Source organism: Penicillium oxalicum, chromosome V (genome assembly GCF_001723175.1).
Source record: "Penicillium oxalicum strain HP7-1 chromosome V, whole genome shotgun sequence".
NCBI classification, from domain to species: domain Eukaryota; kingdom Fungi; phylum Ascomycota; class Eurotiomycetes; order Eurotiales; family Aspergillaceae; genus Penicillium; species Penicillium oxalicum.
The window spans coordinates 3487403-3513082 of NC_064654.1; the positions used below are offsets into that span (position 1 = coordinate 3487403).

General features: G+C 51.6%; 8 protein-coding genes across 8 annotated transcripts; 7 read left to right on the forward strand and 1 right to left on the reverse strand.

Moving 5' to 3' along the window:
* Window positions 1-4198: 4198 nt before the first annotated feature.
* On the forward strand, window positions 4199-5851 carry POX_e07225 (uncharacterized protein; the record flags this gene model as incomplete). The annotated part of the gene is made up of 7 exons (XM_050116032.1): window positions 4199-4300; window positions 4383-4518; window positions 4574-4758; window positions 4820-4856; window positions 4919-4986; window positions 5051-5433; window positions 5500-5851. The coding sequence occupies 7 exons, from the start codon at window positions 4199-4201 to the stop codon at window positions 5849-5851; spliced, it is 1263 nt and encodes a 420-aa protein (XP_049968492.1).
* Window positions 5852-9045: 3194 nt separating this feature from the next.
* POX_e07226 (Zinc transporter ZIP9) lies at window positions 9046-10389 on the forward strand (the record flags this gene model as incomplete). The annotated part of the gene is made up of 3 exons (XM_050116033.1): window positions 9046-9095; window positions 9174-10151; window positions 10206-10389. The coding sequence occupies 3 exons, from the start codon at window positions 9046-9048 to the stop codon at window positions 10387-10389; spliced, it is 1212 nt and encodes a 403-aa protein (XP_049968493.1).
* A 2050-nt stretch (window positions 10390-12439) lies between these two features.
* POX_e07227 (uncharacterized protein) lies at window positions 12440-14763 on the forward strand (the record flags this gene model as incomplete). The annotated part of the gene is made up of 4 exons (XM_050116034.1): window positions 12440-12892; window positions 12984-13624; window positions 13718-14429; window positions 14563-14763. The coding sequence occupies 4 exons, from the start codon at window positions 12440-12442 to the stop codon at window positions 14761-14763; spliced, it is 2007 nt and encodes a 668-aa protein (XP_049968494.1).
* Window positions 14764-14986: 223 nt separating this feature from the next.
* On the forward strand, window positions 14987-15304 carry POX_e07228 (uncharacterized protein; the record flags this gene model as incomplete). Its single annotated transcript, XM_050116035.1, has 1 exon — window positions 14987-15304. The coding sequence occupies one exon, from the start codon at window positions 14987-14989 to the stop codon at window positions 15302-15304; it is 318 nt and encodes a 105-aa protein (XP_049968495.1).
* A 982-nt stretch (window positions 15305-16286) lies between these two features.
* On the forward strand, window positions 16287-18163 carry POX_e07229 (uncharacterized protein; the record flags this gene model as incomplete). Its single annotated transcript, XM_050116036.1, has 3 exons — window positions 16287-16346; window positions 16473-17255; window positions 17357-18163. The coding sequence occupies 3 exons, from the start codon at window positions 16287-16289 to the stop codon at window positions 18161-18163; spliced, it is 1650 nt and encodes a 549-aa protein (XP_049968496.1).
* A 1564-nt stretch (window positions 18164-19727) lies between these two features.
* On the forward strand, window positions 19728-21013 carry POX_e07230 (putative mitochondrial phosphate carrier protein; the record flags this gene model as incomplete). Its single annotated transcript, XM_050116037.1, has 5 exons — window positions 19728-19818; window positions 19913-19918; window positions 20034-20684; window positions 20772-20895; window positions 20962-21013. The coding sequence occupies 5 exons, from the start codon at window positions 19728-19730 to the stop codon at window positions 21011-21013; spliced, it is 924 nt and encodes a 307-aa protein (XP_049968497.1).
* Window positions 21014-21598: 585 nt separating this feature from the next.
* Window positions 21599-22532, forward strand: POX_e07231 (uncharacterized protein; the record flags this gene model as incomplete). The annotated part of the gene is made up of 2 exons (XM_050116038.1): window positions 21599-21988; window positions 22188-22532. The coding sequence occupies 2 exons, from the start codon at window positions 21599-21601 to the stop codon at window positions 22530-22532; spliced, it is 735 nt and encodes a 244-aa protein (XP_049968498.1).
* Window positions 22533-23462: 930 nt separating this feature from the next.
* POX_e07232 (Sad1-interacting factor 2) lies at window positions 23463-25106 on the reverse strand (the record flags this gene model as incomplete). Its single annotated transcript, XM_050116039.1, has 1 exon — window positions 23463-25106. One exon carries the CDS (start codon window positions 25104-25106, stop codon window positions 23463-23465), a length of 1644 nt encoding a protein of 547 aa, XP_049968499.1.
* Between the last annotated feature and the right edge of the window lie 574 nt (window positions 25107-25680).

The following is a 25680-nucleotide window of genomic DNA, read 5'->3' on the forward strand; positions in this document are numbered from 1 at the left end:
CTGTCGAGTGGAAGAGGGATCGTGTAGTCGCAGAAAAGTCTCAATGGAGAAGTGTGCCAAAGGGGACCCGGAACCGCTTTAATTCATGAGAGTGGGAATATACGCTCAAGTCAAAGGATCAAATCAGTTACCAGCTGTGAATTTGTCAAGTCGTATTACCTTTCTTCAAGTGCTATCTGGGAGCATTTAGAATTTAAGATTTATGATGATGTTTAACTTCAATGAATGCTTCACTCCAAACTCGAGATCTTTGAAACCATGGATGAATCGATGAGCAACAATCCATTCTGCCATGAGTAGTGGACCACATCACCTTGCCTGCCCGATGCCCAGCAAAGGAAGGTGATACCACTGTCACCCACGTCCGAGTTCTGGTTCTGATAATATTATCAAAATTAATCAAGGGTCTCTTTCAGACAAAACACACACACACACACACACACACACACAACATGAGTCGCGTGCATTGCTCTACAGAATCACCTTCCAATTGCACTGCGGAAGATTTAGACCGTTTTCCAGTGGAAATTGTGATAGCAAGTATCTGCAGATGCTCGCTGGGACAAAGGCTTGGGTAACACAGCGGTGCCCACGCAAAGAGGACTTTCTCTTACCGGGAGGATCTGGGCGCAAATCCATGCTAATCTTGCTCAAGGCAAGGGGAGATCAATCAAGCAAGAAGGAAAAGCTGTTCTTCGAAATAACGGACTTGAAGCTCAAACTGGAGAGGGTTGTGACGAAGCTCCGTAGATGGAGCTTTCCTTGTGGCCAACTAGGTAGGTCAAGCTTAGGCCTGTCGCCAGACGGATGATATCCAGAGAATAGGAGCAAGTCTGTATCAAATGTTTGGTGATATTTTTATCAAAGCGCCAAATCACGAATGTCCACTAGATTAAAAGGGAAGATGTGGTTCAATTTGTCGGAAGGCTTCCAATTGCTCACTTTGAACCTCAGACTACCAGATTAGTAGAGATAAATCAAGCAAAATCCATAGTTATTCCATGTCACATATAGCAGCGTGTTCGTCGCTAAGGATTACTCCATAGATTTGGCGCTGAGTTTGAATATCACTATCTCGCCGGTGACTCACTGTCAATGATTTCACTTCAAGCACACCAAGATCACCCTCCAAGGCCTCGGAGCTTGGCATTACATTCACGCGTGCGAGATTCTCACTGTTTGGAGATGGCTAGAGAGACCACCACGGGGATTTTCAACATTCATATTTTCGGGCTCTGAAGCAGACTATGGAACTGACGGTTGCAAATAGAGACCAGATCTCGTCTGATTGTATCCATTCCTTCAAGGTTTCCCGACATACGATTGCCAAAGGCATTAGTAATTTCCAGATTGGACCAGCGACGCTCGTTCCACTAATCCCTGGATTCGTTTTACGAGTAAGCATGTCGATTCCCACTGCGACCGGGACCAGGGGGACCGTGTGTTGTGCATGGCAGTCGTGAATCAGATGCAAAGCAAACCCCAAGTCCAGCCAAGAACCCAGCTGGATGACGCGAGTCTAATGTAGCTTCATGTTCCGAATAAGCTATTCTGGAACAAGAAGCTTGGATGTAGACCCTCCTACACTATTACGAAAGCATGCATCATTTAGCGCGAATTCTTAGCTATGCATAAAATTTTGCTACACGATAGACCCAAAATCGCCTCCTCCTTGTTGGAGCAATTGTGCTGTCATTTCGAAGAAGGAACAAATTTCATCGCGTCAAAGTTCATTTAAATGGGCCATGCCGGCAACGGAACTTTTGTTTCCTTTAGTCACGATTCGGTGGCGATTTCATTCGTGTAGCTCAAAGTCCTCTTTAGGGCTAATACTGAGCAGTGGCGACCAATCATTACACGTGTAGGGGAGCTCCAGATCGGCTGAGCCGCTGAGATGCAGACTCAATATTAGGTCAACTGGCACGGACATCCTGCCGTGGACTCTATCGTGCCATCACGAGTCAGGCGAATACATGTTTGCCAGCCCTTGAGGGTTCGCGTGTATTGTAAGAGCGGGTGAACTTCGGTCAGATCACCCGCATCCCCTAAAGCCCGCAGCGGCGGTTGAGCAATGATCAACATACTGTGAATCTTCGATGTGCCTAAAAAAAGAAGATAGAGTTTGCATGGTGTATCCATGATGGATCTAAGAGCGTAATACGATGCAGTGGGTATTCAGTGTTTTTCAAAAGGAGCAGACTTTGCAGTGCAAACCCCCATTTTCATGCAATGATCGATACAGTCTAAGTATCTTCACGATTGGGCAAGATGGGGTGTTATTCAACCACCGTGGTCTGTCGCTAAAGGATGGAGATTCATGGAGAGGCACATGCCCGGGTGAGGGTACAACGATATTGGCCACGCGGCCGATGAAGCACACGTGGATTCCAGGAAGGCGAGGAAGCTCTTGACCTTTGCCTCAATAAAGAGACTTCATGGTGTGGCTGACGGTGAAGAATCTATTGAGGTCCGAGCACCAAGTGCATCGGGCTGGTTGAATGGCGGTACGACCATTTACTGAAAATTGAATGTGTTGCTTGACGATCATCTGCATCGAAGAGCTGCAGAAGACGTTCATAGTGCAAAGTTTGATCACAGAGCAACCCCACTGTCGAATCAGTCTGTAGTGGAATGAATCTCCACAGAAAGATCTGCCCCGTTTTGCAGAGATTTGAGCAGCCACCCTTTTTCTTGGCGGCTGGAAACGAGCGGGCCAGCACACGACGTGGTCGCGTAAAGCCTAAAGAGGGTCACCAGCTCACACACCAAAGTGGCTTCAACCGCACATACCATTACATGATTCATACCAAGATTTCTCAAGATCGGCAGACATTAGCATGCTCGGGCCCCGAGTGCTGAATAGGGGTTCTGTGAGCAAGTGACTGCCCGAGCGATCGACGGTCTGGGGCAGTCTATCCTTGCCAGTTTTGATTCTTCGAGTCAATTGCAATATATGGCGAGGAAAGACAGAGGCGATTTATCTGTAGGGGGACACAAAGATACCACAGTACATACAGACAATGATACAGTACTGTTGAGGGTAAGTTTGGCGTGCCCTACAGTGAAAGCGGGCTTCCAGGTTTTGCGCAACTTTAGCATGGTGCAATATCTGCCTCGTCGCAATCCTACAATATTCGTTGGACATGAAGAGGTCTCCATGGACTTCTTATATCAGGTCGTGTACAGCGCACCATTACCCCTGCCAAGCAGTTCCGGCGTCTAGAGAATGGAAGCCCTTGCAAGTGAATTGGGGTTGGCTTTTGCAAGCTTACCAGAATGCCGGTACCCAACTTGGCCGTTGTACTCCAGTCGAGCGCAATGGTGACTGGACCGGGAGGCTTGGCCCTGCACGCTCCGCCTAGACCGGCGGTTTCACAAACCGGGTTTGTGATCATCGCCTTGCCCCCGATCCGTTCATCGAATTTCACATACCGTAAGGGCGTTCGGCAGTTTCTGAATCTTAGCCACCGCCGTGGAGTCGGTAGAGTCGCTGCAGTTCCCAGTGCCGCTCTGTACAGGGCGCCAAAGTTGGGATCATGCTGTGCGGTGGGACCCACTCACAAGCACCTCACGAAGGGTGGGTGTTGCGCCTCAATATCCCATCTTCACTTGGACTTGGCTCTCCAAAGCCCAGACCTGGGCCAGGTTGGGGTTCTCAAAGCCTGGCATGCAGGCAATAGTTGCAATGAGGCTGAAAAGGAGCGGAGAAAGAAGTGATGATTAAGGATGCATCACACTAGTGCGTGACCATTCAGTTGTCGCCCGTGGGACGTGAAATTCGGCAAACGTGGAAGAAGAAATCAAAAAAGGGAAAAAAAAGAAGCAGGCAAAACCTCGAAACTCGGAGTCAGGAGCGTGGTGGAGCCGGCCGACTTCCCAATCAAGTGCGCCTCCGAACAGCAGCCATTCTGGCGTCAGGTCCACTCCCGCGAGCCCAAATCCACGGGGCCAGTCTACTGGGCAGATGCACAGACCAAACAAATCGATGCAATCGGGCAAAATTGGGGCATCGCGTGCGGTGGGTATCGAGATACGGCCCTCGAGGACCAGTGCACACGAGACAGTGCTCCACGTTCTCTTGCCCAGGCCATTTATGCCGAAACTCGAAACAAAAGCAGCCGAATCCCCCGCCGGGGTCATGGAAGATGTTTTGTTTGATATTCCACGGCGGCCCTTCTGAAGTCGTCTATTCGTCGTCATGAGGCCTCACCAGTACCTGCTTCTGTGCTTGGCTTTGCTTGTATGCGGCATTCATGCAGTAGAGTTCCATTTCACCGATAACACATTCCCTTCTTGTGCAGTAAGTTGCCCTCGGGGAGGATGAGACAAGAGACGAGGCGGGGATGGTCAATAGTCCGGGACTGACTCGACACTCAAAACAGTTGACGTGCGACAAGCAATTGGCGGCCTCCAACTGCTCACTTGCCACCGATGTGTCATGCTTCTGCCAGCACAGAGAGGTCGCGGCCTCGGTCCTCGATTGCGCCGAAGCCCACTGCACGGTGAAGGAATACTTCAGTACGTGTCAGAACCCTGCGCTGTTGATGACTTTCATTGTCTGACATCCCTCTAGCCACCTATAGATTGTATGAGGATAAGTGCAACATCCCGAAGTTGAAGGGCCCACCCGTCGTCAGTGCCTCGACTCTCGTTCCTCTCATTTTGGCCGTCTTTTTCTTCTTTGCTCGAATTGTGGCCAAGTTCCAGGGCCTTGGAGGTGGTTGGGGATGGGATGACTACACGATCATCGTCTCATTTGTGAGTCTCCATGTTGTTGGCAAGTCCCCAAGGGCGAGGTGCTCATTATCATCTCATGCAGATCCTTGGAATCGCCTTCTACGCCGGGTATACCATCAGTGAGTTGTCAAGTCCTACCGTTTTCTCCAACATATCGAAGCTGTTGACTAATCAGACCCAGCTATCACTCACGGCACCGGCATGAATATTTGGGACATTCCCTTCGATGATATCAACCAGTTCTACCAGGTATGGGTCTTTTTCACCCACTCTATACTGCCAGCACGAGTGTGAATCTCACATCATTTGACAGTCCTTCCAATCCATCGCAATCATGTACAAAATCCAAATCTCTCTCGCCAAAATCTCCGTGTGCCTGTTCCTTCTCCGCATCTTCCACACTCGGACATTCAGATACATCGCCTACGCTCTCATCATTGCAAATGCTGCCATCGGCCTCTGTTGGGCCTTTGTCGATTCTTTCCGCTGCATCCCTACCCGCCTCACCTGGCTGGGTTGGCAGGGCGAGGAATCTGGACGTTGCATCAACTTCATCGTGTCGATTCTGGTCAACTGTTTAGCCAACATCGCTGTTGACTCGGTTCTGATCTTGTTGCCGGTGTTTGAAGTAGTCAAACTGCAGTTACCTCTGAAGAAGAAGCTTGCTGTTGCGACCATGTTTGCTGTTGGATCAGTGTACGTCTCAATATCTTTGGCATGCTCGCCGATCCCTTGTCAGTGAAGCTAATCTTCTCGCCTCAGGTTGACCGTCGTTGCCATCATCCGTGCGGTCGTGTTCTGGAGAAACCGCTGGGGCCTGAATCAGACCAAGGGCTTGTACCCTCTCCTTCGCTGGTCTGTCATTGAGGTCGAGATCTCCGTCATGTGTGCTTGTCTGCCCGCTTTCCGAGCGCTCATTGGACGCTACTTCCCTACCTTGGTTGGATCCGAGCGTCGGGCTTACGCTACACACACCATGGAAGGCTACAGCAGACACACCGGACAGCCCAGCAACATCAACAAGTCTGTCAGCTACTCTGTGAACTACCACACCCGCTCAGAGACTAACAGTGTTGTGGAGTTGGTCGATGTCAACGGAAAGGAGCGCGTCTAGAACGGCTTCGAGCCACGATTAGTCAATCTTACTCTCCTACTCCTGGCAACCACTCCGAGGTCCCTATGTGCAGTGTCTCTTCAATTATGACATGGACCTCGACCATCGATGAGCCGGACAATCTCTCTCTTTCCTCTTTCCTTTTCCCCTTCCTGTGACGGATCCTTTTTCTTTTTTTATTCTTGTACCACATTCATATACCCTTTTTTTCCACAATTTTCACCTCCAAGCCAGCCTTACGCAGGCTTGAAAACTTTTCTTTACCTTATGAAATAATATTGAAAACCAATTGACGATCTCCGTTCGGTGCTGAAATCCTTCTTCCTGCGAATCCGCCCGGTGGCAAAGCGGCCGTGTGTCCGGTACGTTCAACCTGAGCTCCTTCATGCTCAACAACGACACTCGAGCAAGGGTCTCACTCTTTTGGGAGAAGGCCTGAAATTACCTCTCCTTTCCCTATCGCAGATCCCTTTGACTTGGATCACGATGGCCAGGGATCAAGGGGCTATGCCGCGTGTACCATCACAATTCAGAGACAAACGGCCGTGTGCTCGCCTCAGTTACGTAGCCCAAGAGGCAAAAGCCTAAAAAATTTACTCAAGATACAAAGGTCCCAAATTTACCAAAAGTACGTCCAGTGACGGCGATGTTCGCCTTCTCGAGACTAGTCGCCCATGCAAGTGTTTTCGGAGTACTTCCATTATGATACCCGGAGTTTGTCGAGACGCGTCTCGGCCAGCGCAGATTGGTCAAGCATGTTCAGCTCAGCGACCCAGTCTCGATCTTGGCGGAATTATTACAAAAGGTCACCTCAGCAAAATTACTACAGTGTCAGGGTCGGGAGACCCCCCGCTTCACAAGTGCCGAGGCCTGGACATCCAGAGTGCACAATACTGTGTCATGCATAGTCAAATCCATCAGGACTCGTCCGTCTCGACTCTTCCGGAGAAAGACTTGCCGCAAAATGATCTGGACTTTCCCGTCGATCCTGCTCTACTCTGCACCCTGCCCGGCCTAAGCTGGCTGGCCCCTGATCCGGTAGGATGAATGCTTGTCGATCCCTCCAGAATACGAGGGTTTCGGGACGGACTTCCTCCGAAAGTGACTCAATTGACTCTCAAAAAGATTGGAGCCCATCAGCGTTCAGCTTTGGGCTGACTCAGTGTGTGTGTTTCGGATCGTTAGCGCCAAAGTCTATCCCCCTCCCCATTTGTTTCTATTTACGTGCTCCGGAAAAACTCCGGGATCCTTTCAATGGCCTCCGCCAGCCATTGGGGATACTGAATGACTATGAAGGGAGCTGTTCTAAGTTTTGAATCTTCTTCACGTCTTCCTCACTGGATGCCTCTAGCTCGAGGGAGAAAGTAAGGTTATATTTATGCATGTCGTACATACTGCAAATCCCGCAAGTGTTACTAGCCGCCAGCCTCGTGGAAGTGTCCTGCATTGCGGTGGATCTGAAAGCAGAGGAGTGGAATCCCTAGTGTCAGCATCGAATCCCTAGAACATTGCGCTGGGTCGGACTTGTTCCACATTCGAATCCCGTCACTTACAGTTGATGTAAAGACGTTTCGATCGGCCTTGTCGTGAGAATGGCGCGCCGCTCCAATGTTTCAAAGCACCGGGCTTCCGCCCTTCGAGCCGGACCTGAGGCGGAAGAATGACAAGACTGGTTGTTTCAGCATGACGACTTTGAGTACTTTATGTAGTCTGCGTGGATTACCCAACCCATAGGTATAGGACTATGGCCAAGAAAGCTGGGTTCGGCCAAATCTCCGGACCTTTCGGGCATATTCAATGAGGGTCGGAACAGGAGACGCAATATTCAAATTGTAGTTTGATATTTCCGCAGCAGCAAGTGCATCTCTGGCGCTCTTGGAATGCCACGGTGGGCCATGTCTGTCAGAGCCGACTAGGGCTTGCTCGTGCCTGCTTCATCGCGCACCAATTTTACCTACCAGGTATGCTGAGGTTACTGTAGTAGTGGGGAGCTGATAAGGCGGGACCACCGCCCAGCCACGCCGTCTCTTGCCCTTATTCCGGAGCAAATTACTACGATACATTCATGTGAATATTGTCAATTTGGCCTCTCCGTCTTCGCTTCCGTCGCCCGGAAAAATCATGACAGACAAGTTTCCTCTCTAAGTCCCCAACGATAATGGGCTGTATATCAAGTTTCTCAGCGGGAGAATGGCAAAATACAACTTGGAGCTGAAACAAAGGGTAGCTCTGGCCAGATCATGTATAAGGCCTGAGATGCTCCTTGACGCTGGCGGATATTTCTTTCTGGGTGGCCAAACCTGCACCCTGGCAGTCAGTATTCGAATTCAGTGGTGCCATCTTCATGAGCGGATGTTGAGAGGATCCAATCCTGTCACTCCTTGTAGATGTATCATGGAGGTTCTGACCGTGCTTGAAACATCAATTTTCCTTCAGATTGAGGTTTACGTATATAGGTATGTGTCGATCAGACGTCGAGCGGTCCATGGACCTAATACACATGGTTGCAGCTGGGTTAAAGCCTTGGCATCTTTGTGTATTGACCCTGTCCACTAAGCGTCTTTCGATCCGAGCCATATCATGATTGCATAGATTGATAAGCTAACCCCCTAAATAAAAATGATTCTTAAATCTCAACATGATCATTGATCGATAATCATCCTGGTTCCATCGATCGTTGCGTTGGGTCGAGTTTCTTCTAATCACCAGTGTACAGTGACGGTGGGCTCAATGTTTTCAATGTGTTGCGGCGTCCGAATGAACTTTCCTCTGAGCATGACTCATTGAGCAAGACGAGAGTCTAGAACTCTGGAGGCAGTTTATATTTTCCAGCTGGAGAACGAGCCATCAAACTACTTCGGTGGCCACCGTGGGAGGTGAAATTTTGCACGTTTTTATCAAGCGGCGAGAGCTGTACTGTACCTGAGAAGTGGATCCATTCTAATCCAATTGGGGCTCGGAGAACCTCAGGCCCGCATGAGTTCCTCCAAACTCTCAGCCGCCTGCTCACATCGTGCTTCTCAAGGCATCATCCACTTCGTACGCTGGGCGGGCTTTATGAACATGATCCCGCACTGGCCTTAACCCAATATTTCCAGCAGATCCTCGACCGAAATGATTGATTTGGTGTAAGACTACGATTATAGACGTGATAGCTCAAGACGAGCGGCAAAAGGACAACAGTACCAGTCAACATGGAGGGACTCTTCACCTTGCTCGCGCTGAGCATCGTGATGGCAGTGACGTGAGATATCCCGACACCTGGAGCGAGAGACCTGCTGGGAGTGTTTGCTGATATATGCTGCTTTGGGGGTTTTTTCAGATCCTTCGTTGTCGGTTCACTCCCCCTCGCGTTGACACTCTCTGCCTCTCAATTACGATTGATCTCTTCAATCGGAATGGGAGTGTTGGTCGGTACATCTTTAATTGTCATTATCCCCGAGGGCATTGAGACTTTATACAGCGCCAATGCTGTCGGTCGAAAGACGATCAGCGCCCGCGCAAGCACTGTCGTGTGGCCTTGCGAAGGGCTCATCCCGACAGCTTCAGTGAAGCGCGATGTTTATAGCTCTGGGTTGCCGCCTACCATTCCAGTGCCATTCCTTGATATCGACCCCGCAACTTCTTTGCCCCATGGCCACCGGGACGCATGGTGGGAGCCTTCGTATGCGCTGCGCGCACGCAGAAACGAGAACCCGAGTGACAAAGAAAAGCATGGGAAGGAGGAGGAAGAGGAGGAGGAACGGAGTTCTCCGCATGCTTGGATTGGTGTCGCCCTTATTAGCGGATTTATTCTCATGTACCTCATCGACAAGGTCCCTGAGTATGCCTCGCCGACCAAGCCCGACCGACAACCATATCACATTTCCCTTGACAATCTTGGCTCCGGCCTACGACGCAGTTCCTCCCCAGCGCGGCCGGATAGCCTTCTGGAGGCAGGGCCGTCGCATCAGCAACATGGCCACAGTTTCGCCACCACCATGGGCTTGGTGATTCACGCTGCCGCGGACGGTATCGCATTGGGCGCGACCAGCACGGACACAGGGCTCAGCTTTATCATTTTCCTTGCCATCATGGTCCACAAGGCTCCCGCCTCCTTTGGCCTGACCTCCATTCTCCTGAAGCAGGGGCTTTCCGCCCGTACGGCTAGAGCGCATTTGCTGGTCTTCAGTCTTGCCGCTCCCATCGGTGCACTAGCCACATTTCTCTTCGCCCACCTCCTCGGGACTTCCAATGGGGACGAGGCTGCATCTTTATGGCGAACAGGGATGCTTCTTCTTTTCTCCGGGGGCACCTTTCTGTAAGTTCGCCTGCTCCCACGGGAAAGTATGCAAGGTTCTAATAATGAAACTAGATACGTGGCTGTGCACACGATGCAGGAAAATGGGCCCGCATCCACCTCGCGCGAGATGTCCGCAAACAGATACTCAGACTCGCGTGACTCGCCCAAAGGCACGGATAAATCGATGCGAGACTTGGTGGCATCCGTGTTGGGTATGATTCTACCGCTTTTCCTGCAGATTGGCCATGCACACTAGACCCGCTACTGCCTTTGCGATTGACCGAGCACCTCTATGCTCAATGCAAATCTGCTGGTCGCAGGTGCGGCCGCGTTCTCGAGCGCCTTTTTGGCCTTCTCGACCTATTCTCCCTTCAAAACTTTGTTCAAGAGCACGTTGTGCGCCCATTTGAGATTGATTTAGCGATATAAAATTGCTCGGGCCAAAGCTTGTTTTCGCAAACCCCGGGCCTTGTCCCCCCCCCTTGCTCCCACAGAATCCTGTCGGACCCTCGTTGTTTGGTGATACTTTTTCAAAGTGTCCTTTGCGGCCGATCGGACTCCCTCTCTCTCTTTTTCCATACACACATACACACACACACAACCCAACCTCACACGAGATCTTCGACTTGCGTATAGATTTTTTGAACCATTTTGTAAACTAGGGGCGTGTGGCGGAGGGGAGGACCATAATCATTGCATCTGTCTTTTATTTTGCACAAATCACATCGACGTAGCGTGACGTTGAACGCGAGTCAACCCTCGAGCAGACCACTTTACTATAAACTGCGTCAGCCCCTCATGTCTCTCCATCGGATCGCTCTCACATGGGGACCCTGCTCATCTTTAAATCACTAGACTCGAGGATGATGGCAGCATTTGCCAATCGCATGCCGTCAGTTTGAATCATCTTTGCCCGAAGAAGCGTTCCATGGTCGACTTTTGGGAGCCCGTCTGGCTATCCACGGCTCCACCCACATGGCTCCTCATCGGACAATCTCATCTATCAAGACAATTTTGCTTGGCTGAGGACTAATCTTAGTGCACAGATCTGGGAAGCTTTGACCAGATGACCACGACACTTTGCCTGCACAGGCTCCGCGGATCTTCAGTTGCGGCCATCCCTGTTGTCTCGCGAGCGCGCGCGCTAAGAAAACAAAAAGACCTCAGTGCCGGCGCCAGACGAGGCTCGTAGATTGGTCGCCCACGGTGGCCGCATCTCGGTTCCCTTGTGATCATTCGATCCAGATTTTCCTCCGATCTGCCCACATGAGGCGTATCTTGCCAGCTCCATGGCTGCACTGTTGCCTCGTTTGCCTCTGCCAACCCAAAGTTCGCCCTCCCGGTAGAGCGCCATCAGCTTAACTCGGGTGTGACGATCTCACGACCAGACTGGAGGGCGGGGAGGGGATTGATAGAAGGATTCTTCAGCGAGTCTTCTTCGTCAAAGGCACCCCCTTTCTCCTCGCACGTGTCTCACAGGCAGGCGACGTAATCTCCAATCCCTTTCTGGGGAGCTACCAGTCATCGCATCCGTGATCGCTCATCGCTCCAGTTATCAACTCGACCGGGAGCAATCACATCCATCTTTCCGGTCGGCTTGTGGAGTCGGGGAGAGCTTGGCAGCTTTGTCAGTCTCAAGGCCCACCAGTCACGACATCGACTCCGCCGGAAGTGACCCTTTTTTCTTTTCTTTTCGTGGGTTCGTGATTGCTCACCCGTCATCGTTCCCATCTGCTCTCGGGCAGCAAGCTGGAGACCATCTGGACAAGCTGGAGAAACCTGGAAACAACATCCACGCCTGTAGTTTGAAACCATCACACAGACACTGAGCCCTCGACAACACCACGCTCGACTATCAGATTAGGTCTCATCTTATTCGATCAGTCAGAAAACGGCCGCTTTAGATCGCCCTCGTTGCTCATTAGGCATCGAGGGGCCCACATCGTCTGAGATTCCCTCGGTCGAACCCCCTCTGTGGCCAGCCTCTCCCGATCCAAACCCATACCCATCGCCCCTCGTAGCCAGTACCCGACCACAGCGCTTGTTCACCGTTTTTTTTTCTGTCTCTCTCTCTCTCTCTCTCTTTCTTCTTTTTGTGACTCCGATCGCAGATCTTGATATTCTGGTGGTGGAGACCATCGAACCGGATTCACGATATTTTTCCATTTTCTACTTGCGGACACCGAGAGAGGCTTGTCTGACGCATATCTCCCCCCGATCCCACCCACGCCTTGGTCACATCGGCGACACTCGAAGAACGGGCTGGCCTGGGTCTTTGCTGCCCCAGGACACGGCCAGCGCTCGCCATGGACTCCGATCCAGCGTACAGCGACACGGATGTGCCGATGAACTCACGGTCGATGGCTCACCAGCTCGAATCTCCGATGGTCTCAAATCATGACTCGATCCCCTCTTTCCACAATACCCCGACCCGCTCCCTCAGCGCCTCCAAGAATGCCGTCACACCGATTCCTGCAAACCTACTGCCGTCAGCTCCTGCGTCACCCCCGACGCCGGCGCCCAGTCCGACTCCGCATCAACGACTCGCGAACTGGCAATCGAGCGACGAAGAAGAAAATGCCTTCCTGGTGAATCTGCGCATCCACTTCAGTACGCTCACCAACACCCGCAAACAGAAGTTGCTGGAGAGTCTATTGGATGGATGTGACAGTCAACAGTTGAGCTTTGTCTCGAGTTATGTTGGCCCGAGGTTACGAAAGGACCCCTTCCAAGTGTTCCCCAACGAGCTGTGTCTACGAGTAAGATTGCCCGATGAGCCCACGGCGGGATTTGAAATATCGTCGAAGTGGAAAAGTATTGACTGAGCATTTGCACTTCCTCGCGTTCTAGGTTCTGTCCTTCATCGACGACCCGAAAACCCTCGCCCGATCCTCACAGGTCTCCCGTCGCTGGCGGGAACTGCTCAACGACGATATCACATGGAAGAATCTCTGCGTGAAGCACGCGTACTCTGTACGGCGCATCTCAGGCGACGGCGAGCTGGACTCGCTCACCACCACACGGTCTGCCGAACCAATCGTCGACTCGCGCGCCATGGCCAGTTTGCGCCGCTTGACGGCATCGACAGAACACGCGGCCCCGAGACAGGCTCCCGGCCTACCCCGCACTCTCTCGGGAGAGTGGCTGCCTCCGAGCAGCCTCTCCTCTCGACGACGTCGAGCGCGACCCATCTCATACCGATCGCAATTTAAGCAGAAATACATGGTTGAGTCAGCGTGGAAGAAGGGCGGCAGATGTACACAGCGCCATATTACTCCTGACCAGGGCGTTGTGACGAGTCTGCATCTGACATCAAAGTACATCGTGGTCGCGTTGGACAACGCCAAGATTCATGTCTACGACACCAACGGAGATAACCAAAAGACTCTGGAGGGCCATGTGATGGGTGTGTGGGCAATGGTTCCGTGGGACGACATTTTGGTCAGCGGAGGCTGCGACCGAGAGGTTCGCGTGTGGAACATGGCGACGGGGTAAGTTCTTGTGCTGAGCTCGATGTGGTCCGTGTTGTGTTCGACGTGATGACTCTTTCAAACGAGCTAACGAATCCTGATCTATCGTGACAGAGTGGGAATCCATTTGTTACGTGGGCACACATCCACCGTGCGATGCCTCAAAATGTCCGACCGAAACACTGCCATCTCGGGCTCAAGAGATACAACCCTACGAATTTGGGATCTGGCCACGGGAACATGCCGCAATGTTCTGGTGGGGCACCAGGCGAGTGTGCGATGTCTGGCCATCCATGGAGATCTTGTGGTCTCGGGTAGTTACGATACCACGGCTCGCATATGGAATATATCCCAAGGTCGCTGTGTGCGTACCTTGTCGGGTCACTTTAGTCAAATTTACGCCATCGCTTTTGATGGGCGGCGTATCGCAACGGGGAGCTTGGACACCAGCGTGCGCATCTGGGACCCACATTCTGGACAATGCCATGCCATCCTGCAAGGGCATACCTCCCTGGTCGGACAATTACAGATGCGCGGCGATACGCTGGTCACCGGCGGATCGGATGGATCTGTTCGCGTTTGGTCGCTGACCAAGATGGCCCCCATTCATCGACTGGCCGCTCACGATAATAGTGTGACAAGTCTGCAATTCGACCATACCAGAATTGTAAGCGGAGGCAGTGATGGCCGGGTCAAGGTTTGGAGTCTGGCGACGGGTCAGCTGCTGCGAGAATTGAGTAGTCCCGCTGAGGCTGTCTGGAGAGTGGCATTCGAAGAAGAGAAGGCCGTCATCATGGCGAGCCGATCTGGTCGAACTGTCATGGAGGTGCGTGACCTTTTCCGTTCCTTTTTTTTTCGGTGTTGCGATCCCATCTTTCACTCATCCCTACGAGAGAGAGATCGACATCTCTTCTTGTTGTTGTCCTATTGCTAACAACAGAATTCTCCTCCTGGTATAGGTTTGGTCATTCTCCCCGCCCCCTGAAGACGGCGAAGATGGTGTAGCCGTGGAGAGCGCGTCCAGCACACCGGAGATGGGCTCAGTCCACGACAACGGGCTTGCATTTGACGCCCGATCTCGCACTCTGATTTTAGATCCCTCGCCCAGAGTTCTGTCTTCTGGGGATGACGATCAGGCCATGACCGACGTGGCGCTATAAAGGAACGGGAACGGCCTTTTGGTTGTCGACCTTCTCTTTCTTCTCATTTAACATAATCTTCATTTCACATATAACCTGCCCTCTCACTATCGACCGCGGAGTGACATTTTGCGAACGGTGCAGCGCCAGATGATATCCCATTTACTCACCCTTGAACTAATTATATCTCTTGCCCTCAATCTGGTCTGGGCTTCTTCTTCTTGTTCTTCTTCTTTACCAGCAGATGACCGGGCTGTTTTTGATCCCCCGCTGCTGGCTGGACCTGTGTGACGCATCCATCACTCCCAATCTCACTGCTACGAAGGGTTCGCAAAGCCTTTGCATATTTGGTGTTGCTTTGATTTTTGTTACCGGATGGGCCCAGATGATGCCCATGGAATGGACCGTTGGCGAACTTCTACCGAATCTTCTCGAGTTTTGTGGAATCTTTTTATTCTTCGCAACCATCTTCATCATTTTCAAGGACATGGATGTCTGGTGCAATCTATTCGATGGGAACAGCGAAATTTGGTCTACGCTGCAGATCCCTCCGTCCGGATAGCCATCTCTGGGCTATGATTCCCTCTAGGCAGGAGCGAGTCGTTTGTGTATCGGAATTGATATCAGTTTGAGTATTGGGTTCTCTTTTGGCATTGGGTGGAGGGGTCATCCGGTCGTCTTCTCAATGCACTAGAAGAATGTAGTGGTGCGGGAATCAGACCGTACTATACGTCCACGGATAAGGTGACTTTATCTACCACGCAGGTACAACCTAGAGTACTAGTTAGTACTACGGTCCAACTGTCCACTCCATTACTGGTACCAGACTCTTTCAGATTAGTAGTACCTGTAGTAAAACTTACTGGTAGTAAGCTACTACTACCTTAGGTCGTGGGATGGTCTGCCCGTGGGCACCGGCGCAGGGCTGACTCATCCTCCCGGTGGCGGTCCGCGGGGCCTGACAGTGACTGACTGGACCATCTGGACTCTGAAGGTGCGTTCCTATTGGTAGCAGTCTGCCGGGGCGGTCGGGTCCACCCGCACGGTACTGATGCGCTTTCACGTTTCCCCAACCATCCAACTAAAGAAGCCAAAAAAAGTCGGGAGTCGAGAGAGAGAGAGCGCGCGGACGTACCTGTAATCCCCCATCAATTCGACCATCTGACACCATGTCTGGTATCCTCTCCCAATTTTAGCGACACTTTTGAAACTAGAGTCATCCATTCAGCCGACTGTCCACCTCAATTATCGGACACCCTCTGTCGTTGGCCATGCATTAGAGTGGCCCTCAAATCAGCCAGTCGATTTGACTAGATTCACGTGGCACCCACATTCCCCCCCCCCCCCCCCAAAGACAAGCGCGCCGAGTCTGTTTAGTGGTACCTCTTACCACTCCCCTCCCCCGAGAGAGACTCAGAGGCGCGGCTGTTTTAGGGGTCCCGTGCGGCGGTGCAGCGCAGAGCGTGGAGTGTGTATTGCGTATTCTGGCTGGGATTTGGTTCCCCATACGCCTTTCCGTGCACACGCTCGTTTGATGCTTGAAAATGGTGTATGGCGGTAAGCCCAGTACCGGGTGTCACCTCTGCCGCAAGAGGAAGATCAAGGTTCGTCATGTCCACAATTCTTTTTGTTCCCTATGACGAGGCGGAAGTTCACCACTGTTACTCGTCGATGGATCAGATGGACAGCGCTCATTTGGATCTGGTGACGGCCCACTGATCATACCCTAGTGCGATGAAGGCCGTCCGGGTTGTCGGAATTGCTCAATCTATGGACGACCGTGTCCTGGCTACCGCCCGAATGCTGTCTTCCGGAATGAAACCGGCAAGGTTGAGCAACAGGCGCGCAAAGATGCACCTCTGAGAGAAAAGTCCAGCGCGAGTCCCAGCGCGAGCTTTGCGTCCGACTTCAGTTCGGTGTCATCTACGCCTATGACCCAAGCACTGACAGAGACATCGCAATTTGATGCCGCCGCGAGTCGGCGAGCCGTGAGGGCTTTGCGACCGTCATTGAGTCTGTATCACGTGGCAGATGCTACTTGGGAGGACCGCGCTTCCTGCTTCTTTTTCGACCAGTACATTCTCGATCCCGATGACGAGTACGGTCGAGGCCACTTGGAGTACGTACCCGAGCTATATACGCGCTCCCAAGAAGCCAGCATCTTCGGGGAGACCCCGTCGTCCGCTTGTCTGCGATGGGCGGTCGATGCAACGGGACTCATGACCCTTGCCCAACGGGGCCATGCGTTGCCTTTGATGGTGAGGGCCCGCCAGACGTATGGCAAGGCGCTTCGGAGTCTGCAGGCGGCGCTGGCGTCGGCGGAGCAGGCAGTCAGAGATGAGACCTTTGCAGCGGTGATGATCCTTTCCGTGTACGAAGATATCACAGGCGAGCGAAATGGGTTGTTCAGCGCACATACTGCTGGGTTTGACTTTTTGATGAAATTGAGAGGTGAACGTCAGATGGGAAATCAATATGGACGGGAGATGTTTCACTTTGGCTGGACTCGAAAAGTACGTCTCTTCTTTCCCGTGTCCCGCACTCGGGGTGAGGCATCTACCTCACAGTTGGATAGAGTCTCAGAAGACTAACGCCTCCTCCTACCTATAAATAGTATATTGAGGTCCTTGTGCTGGGCCAGAATTTAAAAGATGGTCATGAGTGGGCCTCGGAGCTATTCAACGAAAATGACCCAATTGAGAGTCTCATGCTTGTCGCGACTACGCTGAGTCGAGTGATCCAGTCCATGCAAGCTTCCACTGGCCTTCCAGATCAAGCCATGGTCGAGGGCTGGATCGCCGCCAGCCAGGAATGCGATTTGAGACTCTGCCAGTGGCCTTTGCATCTTTCACCGCGCTGGCTTCCCACGACCGTCTACACCGAATCGGGGGAATCCCTCCTCACATACAATCACGACCTTCACGCCTCCATCTGGTATTGGTATCGCGCCATTCGGGTCATGCTACAGCGGTTTCTTCTCAGTCTGGATCGCACGCTCGTCGCCATTCGAGAGAGGAACCGTGATCCCGACGATACGCAACCCTTCCAGGGTAACATCAGCGAAGACCACGTGATAGCCATCTGTCAAGACATGACCACCGACACGTGTCGCAGCATCCCCTTCTCCTTATCCGAGATTGACCGACTCGGACAGAGAAACTCGTCACCTGCAGCAACTGGGTCACAGCGACATCGCGCCGTGAAGGTATATGTCATGTTGTGGCCGCTGTGGCTGATGCTGTCCAGCGGGATGCCGACTCCCTCGCAGGCGCAGCAATTATACTCTGTCCTTTCACAGGTTGGGTCTGAACATGGGATCAAATTAGCCTTGATGCTGGCGCGTGAAGCCGAACGCCAAAGGAAAGATCCATGGCCCTCGGGGACGCCATTTGGCGCGGCATCAATATTACTAGCGATTTAGCCAAAAACAAAAAGGGGGTTCCGTCTTGGATCCGTTGTCGGCCAGTGTCCATCCATCATCGGCTCCTTGCCCATGGAAAAGAAAAGACAGGCGTTTTTGCTGAATGGTGGGTTCAAATGTTTGGTAACGATTCTGTCGTTTCCTACCTTGGACTTTCTAGGTATGAGGTCCGTGCCTAGCAGGGCTTGAGCGCGTGGGAGAAATTTGTAAATAAATTATGATACCAATATATTTTTCACTTCCAACTAATTTGAATACACTGAGCATTGACCTCATTGGGCAAGTTATCTGCAGTGGTGCCCGTGTGGGAGTTAACTTTAGATAAGCAAGTTCATTTCGAAGTAGTCAGGTAGGTTCCATTGCTCTGCCAGCCCTGGGCGTCTTCACGTAGCAGTCACATTGGATGAATCATCCAATTTCTGACAGTGCTGGTCGGATATCTCGGTTGTTATTACTATCAACGACTCGGTGTCTCCACTCTTCAATATGTACATGGTCTATACAAAAAAGAATCTATCCAGAGGGACTGGTGAACTGACAGCGTCCGAGTCGAGATACACCTCCACCTGATAAGAAAAGTACTTCGGTATTGACTTGTTGATCAAATCGCGGCAAGATGCCGGCCCCGTGGAGCCCGCGGCACTGGGCGGATCTGGTGACGTCATGGATAGTACAGGGCCTGGACTCGGCGCCGTCAAGGATCCCCAGCTGCGAAGATTCAGTCGCGAACCTTACACGCACTGATGGTTCGTCTACTACCCAAGAGGAGTGAAAGAGTTTGGTACAGACCGGACCTGGTATCTACAGGTGATACTTGCACCTTGGCATTCTCCCTGATATTGGAGGTTGAGGATGGTGCAGAGAATACTTACCAAATGCATTATTCTCACTGGAGTTGGCATGTGCTATGGTAGCAAACCCCCCGCCCTCTCCCCACAGCTGCAGACTGCAGCTCTTTTGCCAGTCATATCCAGGAGCCGATCGCCTCGTCTGGCCCGAGCCAGTGCCGTATTAGCCGTTCGCGTGGTGATTGTAGAATAGCCGGGTGATTTGATCATAGTGGAGCGCAGAGCGCGACTTGGCCAGTTGGTGCTGTAAAAGCGCGGATATGACGGCTGATCTTTCAGTGAGACCTGAACGAGTAATGCAACTAATGATGATCCATTGTACTGATTCTTAAGTAGTCAAAGTGGGGAATAGTTCGAGGGCGCTGGAGACCTACTGGTAGAAGAATAATCATAATGCACGGTGCAGCATTCCACTATGCTTTGCTGCTTGGGGAAATACGGCACGACCAGGGGACACAGCACTGACGACATCGTTCTTTTGTCCTGACCTCCTCGGTCTACTCTAAAAGCACGATACTTTCTCTCTCTCTGTCTTCCCTTTTTTTCCCTCTTATCTTTCTTCGGCTTCAACATTGTCAATTTCTCTCCACTTTCGTACATCCCGTACCCTCCGCTCTCTGCTGTGGGCGTTTATTTTTCGTGTTTCTTTGATCTCTGCGCGGATTGAGTCACTTTACGAGAAAGTTACCCCCCCAACGTCACATTAACAAGTCAAGATGGCGACTCAAGAACGGAAACTCCCCTTTGGGAAGATTGAACCCAATTCAATGAAATACTTCCTCAGCTGTGGTCTTGGTGGTATCATTGGTAAGTGGCCTCTCACTCTCCTCTTCCGTCGAAGATTGGCTTGGTACAAAGCCAAAAAAGAAAATGTAATGGCGACTGACTGAATACGCTCCAGCTTGCGGTATGTTCCTCTCCAATTTACTCGTCCTCTCACTGGAAAATACGGCCTTGTTTGAATGGCCCATGTCCCATTACCCTTTAGAATCGCAATTGACCGGTGAACGGTTGTCTTCCAGGACCGACACATACCGCTGTGACCCCTCTTGATCTTGTCAAATGCCGCCGTCAGGTTGACCCCAAAATTTACACCTCCAACATCTCCGCATGGCGCTCCATATTTGCCAAAGAGGGCTTGCGCGGCGTCTTCTTCGGATGGTCGCCCACCTTCATCGGCTACTCATTCCAGGGTGCCGGAAAGTATGGTCTCTACGAATACTTCAAGCACCTCTACGGCGACACCATGTTCCCCGAGACCAACCGCACACTCGTCTTCCTCGGTGCATCAGCATCCGCTGAATTCTTCGCTGATATGGCTCTCTGCCCGCTCGAGGCGATCAAAGTCCGTATGCAGACCACTTTGCCGCCTTATGCGAATAACCTCCGGGAAGGATGGAGCCGCGTGGTTGCCAAGGAGGGTATGGCAAGTCTGTACAAGGGATTGTATCCATTGTGGGCACGCCAGATCCCCTACACCATGACTAAGTTCGCCACTTTCGAGGAAACCGTCAACCAGATCTATGGGTACCTGGGAAAGCCCAAGGAGAGCTACGGACAATTAACGCAGACTGGTGTGAGCTTCCTGGGTGGTTACATTGCCGGTATTTTCTGCGCCGTCGTCAGTCATCCGGCTGATGTCATGGTCAGCAAGTTGAACGCCGACCGAAAGTGTGAGTGCAATTAATCTTTCCCGGAAACGTCTTACCCCAAAGATGCCCGACCAGGAAATTGTCCAGTGCGCTGACCAGATCTTACAGCTGGTGAGGGTGCCATGAAGGCGGTCTCGCGCATTTATGGCAACATCGGATTCTCCGGCCTCTGGAACGGACTTCCCGTGCGTATTGTTATGCTGGGTACCCTGACTGGCTTCCAGTGGTTGATGTAAGCTTTCCTCTCCTCGATATACACTCCGACCTGCGAGAAGACAGCCGCTGACTGAGCTTATAGTTATGATTCTTTCAAGGTCTTCCTGGGCCTTCCCACCACTGGTGGACATTAGATAATAGTGCATCGTTCCAGGTTGTATTTAATGTCTGTCTTCTAGCGCGGGTGTTGGTGTTTATAGAAGCTCCTCATGATTTGTGAAATGATGATTTTTACCTGAATCAGACTGTCAAATGAGAAGTGAACTGGCGGGAAGGCGTTCATATGCTTCGGCGATTCGGTGCAGGACACCGCCTTGAAGATATCGCGGCAGAATCAAATGGCTGGCGGCGTAGACATGCGAAGGCAGCTCCGGCTCCTTGGATTCTCAAGATCTCATTTCTCCGCAATTCCCTTGGCCAGGCTACACAGCTTCCCGACCGGCTGCACTTTTGAGATCGACCCCAAAAATCCTTCAATGAAAACTTGCCGGTTGAAATCTTTCCATCGCCTTGATTAGTCCAATCCCGGCCTCTCAATTCCATTCATCGCCGTAGTCCTTTTCGAGTCCCCGAGTCCCGTCACCATACGCCCTGTATTGGTCGCTTCACCACTTCTACATCAACGCAACTCTTGACGATTCCCTGGCGCACTTCAACTTCACCTTCTCTTCTCTCTTTTCCACATTCTCCCAGTTTCAATTCTCTTCACAACAGCCACCATGGAAGCTCGACCCGCAACCACCTCTACCACTACGACCAACCCACCCAGCGTTGAAATCGCATACAAGCGCAAATGCGCCGCCCTCAAGAAGCGTCTTGCAGAGGTGGAGGCAGAAAATGACCTCATGCGCACTCGAAATCTTCGCGGCTACCAATACATTCAAAAGATGCGCCTCGAATCTTGCATGTTGCTGGAGCGATTGGCAAAAGTCACTGGGATGGCGGACGAGGCTGCGGCGGGTAAAGCTGATCCAGAACTCCGTGCCCGCGCGGCTGCGATGATGTCCAACGTGTCGGCTCTGAATGAGGTTGGTGCTGGTGAGCAGGTCGCAGACGGCGTGGACCTGGATGACGAGACCGAGGGAAGTTCGGATGAGCAACCTCCAACTGTATGTGAAATGCGTGGTTTTTTTTTCTTCTTCTTTTTCCCTTTTTTTCTTCTTTCATTGTTCTCTTTGCCCTTCTCCCATTACCTCCCATTTTCCCACATGCTTCCTGGTTCTTTATATTATTCACCTCCTAACCCATTCTCACATGAGAAGTTCCTGCTAATGGTCTTGTTCTTTGGTTTCGGTATTGAAACAATAGCCCGAGGAACGCCCACTACGCATCAAACGTTCACGGAAATCAAACATCCCCCTTGAAGGCGGGGACGAAGACAATGGTGGCCAAGAAAACGCCGGCGACGCAGGCGGTGATGGGGACGCAAAGTCTTCCTCTCTACCGCGCCTGGCTCCAGCCCCCAGTCAAAAAGAATTGACTTCCTCATTTCGCGTGCGGAAGGGGAGCGACGGTGCACAGGATAGCGAGAATGGTGCAGATGCGGATCACCAAGATGCAAACTCAGAGGCACGCGCTGGCGATGCGGCGGAGGATGATGATGCCACGCCAATGGACGTAGATGACAAGGAACCAAAGGACGAGCAAGGGTGAAAAAGGTCTGAGATATTTGCGTGCTATGCAAGCGAAATGGTATCGCTTTCGCTTTTTCTCCCTTCTTTTTCTCCTCTTTCTCACTTTTTCTTTTCTTGTCTTCTGATGGGCCTTTGTTGTGTCTTTTTTTTTTCTTCCTCTCTTCTTCTCCCTACTCTCTTCATTGGTTCTCGATCTTATTCCCTTTTGGCTTGCTCGGTTGAGCCTCCGCCCACGTCTATGGATAATCAGGCAGGATTCTCTAATGCTATCTTATCTGAATCTTTTCTCCGTTCCGCGAACGAGTTGGAGTCAGCCTAGGTCCTGTTTCGCTCAACCCTAAATATCACGGGCATCCTTTCTATTTGAACTGGAAGATGCAAATTTTCGTCCAAGTGCCTAATAGGAGCTTCCAGTCGATCAGATGGGCAGTGAATGTTGGAAATAGGGTGCCACACCTTCTTAGGTGCAATCAATACAGAATTGAAGGAGGCATTTAGCCTGTGAATAGCCCACATCAGTAGAAATACATGTTGATACCTAATTGCATGCACAAAAACACGTGTCCATCCACCATCAACGAAAAGATTCCAACACCGCAACTCCATGCCTGAGTCAACCGTGAAAATCACATAAAAAACCAAGCCCTGCACCACAGGTACAAGGAAGTGAGCCAAATAATAGCAAGACACTATACCGATCTTGGCATCGTTCTTGCAGACCACTGAATGCTTCTAATTAGCTCGTAAGTGCACAGCGATCACAGGTCCCGGCATATTTAAATGCGCCTCCCATTGCGAACCTTTTTTGATTGAATGCAAAGCTCTGACGCTCAACCCCCAGTCCTGACGCCCCGAAAGTTTGCAACCATAAGTTGAAATTATTGAAAACTGCACAGTGGTGCCCCTGGTAGAAAGCACAACTCAACCCAATTGTCTTTTATCCTGAGAATCAATCCACCCCAGCGTACAAGTCGACGACAATATTGATGGCTGCAACCAAGATTTCTGCACCAATCAGAACAATCACTACACCCGACACGTTAGCCTGCACCGTCTCCACTTTTTCACGATCCGGCTGTTGCCCGATTGACTTACCAATCCACTCAAGATACTCTCCGTGACGATGGGTCAGTTGGTCCTTGAGCACCGCCAAAAGGTCGGCAATGACATCCAACCGCTCTGTCAACAGGCTGACCCGCTGATCCATTTCCAAGTAGCTTCGTACTGCTTGATAGACTGGCTCCAATTGCGGCTCCGCCCAGAAAAGCTCTGGGCTGTCGAGGACAGAGCCCTGCAAATGAATATTGATTCTCAGGATAAACAGCTCACCAATCTGCATGTTGATCTGTTTCCGTGTCAAGTTGACACTACCAGTCTGTGCAATTTGCGCCGGTAGAGGGGCTGTGTCGGCGATGGTTTCTGATAAGAGGTCTTCGAAAAGTGAGGTCTTGACGGATTGGGCCAAGGCATGTGAAATGGCCAATTTGATCATGTGGTTCCGGGGATCCCGGAGAGAAATAAAGTCATTGTATATCCTGGCCTGGTATTCACGCGCGTAGTAGAAATTGAAATTCTCGATCTGGGTGTCATCGGGGCTCAAAATCGAGGATGCAAATTTCGATATGTCAGACAAGAATCGTGATTCTTGTGCCGGTGTCATACCCCAGATGACGACCGTACCGTAATCAAATAGGAAAACCTCGGGGGTGTGGATGGTGGTGTCAATATCAAACGGCTCGTCAGACTGGGGAGTTGAAACGGCACGCTCAGAATTGGCATCACCCGGGTGGCCGGCGTCTTCGCGAAAGTCAATGAGATCTTCTCTCCGCGATTTCGTATTGTCTTCCACCTCCACAGCGCTATCCGAGTACCTCCGCTCGCTGGTTCGTCGCTCATGGTGACCATTTCCCCCTGCGCTGGAGAAAAACCGCGTAGTGCCTTTTTGCTTCTCCTCGTATTGGTAGTCGAAGGGGGAGTAAACACATTCGTCGAACAGCTTCGGATTGGCTCCGCGCGTTTTGGCGCGCGACTTGAGAAATTTCACCACTCCCTCCAGTCGGTAGGAGTTGGCGGTACAGTATGCCGTCACCCGAGGGATGCGGTCGCGGTCGGCTTTGCCCAATCGAGCCGCATGGCTGCGAGCAGCAGGCTCCTTGATGCGGGTTATTTGCGAGTACACATCTCGCGGAAAGTCACCATCCAAGTTCTCCTCTTCTTCGGCGGTGATTGGGTCTGGAAGGAGCTTGAGCTTTTGCGCATTCTTCGTCGTTCGCTGCGGACCGATCTTGGAAGCGGGTGGAGACGGCGTGGTGAAGGGAGCGCCATGGCTGTTGCGACGTCGAAGTTTACTGTTCAGTGCCGACAGCATAGGCTGACTGCCCGACCTCGTCGGACCTCCGGTGGCATTGATATTCTGAACCGGAGGAGAGCTTGCTTGCAGAGGGCGAAAGGTCGGGTCGGAGGAGGTCGTTCCGCCGTAGGTGCTGATTGTCGTCAGTGGGTTAAACGTCACCGACCGGGATGGCCTGGTTGACTTTGGCGACTCCGGGTTCACTTGCGGCAGTAAAGGCGTTTCTTCTGCGGCCGGAGACATCTTGTTCGCTTCAGAGGACACAACAGACGCGCTGGAAGGGAATTGGTCAGTGACGACGTTGGGGAAAAAGTTCACAGCTTCCAAGGTCAGAGCTCTCCACGTGAACTGCGAAGGGAGTGGACGGTCTCCACTCTTAATAATCTGGAGGTGAGCCAGTACATCACTGGGTACCTCCGCCCAGTAACGTCGTAGGAGCAAGGACAAGGTACCGGGGGCCAGTCAGATACTCTCAAACTGATGAAATGGTGCTACTACTAACCTACTACTTAGTATGAGCTACACCATACAATCCATCGCGATCGTACGGAAAACCGAGACATAGGGGCAATACGGCCATCCGGACGTGGAGCCTAGTTCCCGGCCTTACACGGTAGAAATCAGCCCCAAGAATGCTTGATGACCATACAACAAGGCTTCCAATCTGCGCTGGGAGGAACTAGTTGACTTGACAAGCTAGGTTACTACAGGTTGACGCCATGCCTCGAGGTATAGGTCTCTCTTTTTATTACAGGAAACTTCGAGTCCGGATGAGGTTCATATTTATGTGCAAGTCAATATGCAATTCAAGATCACA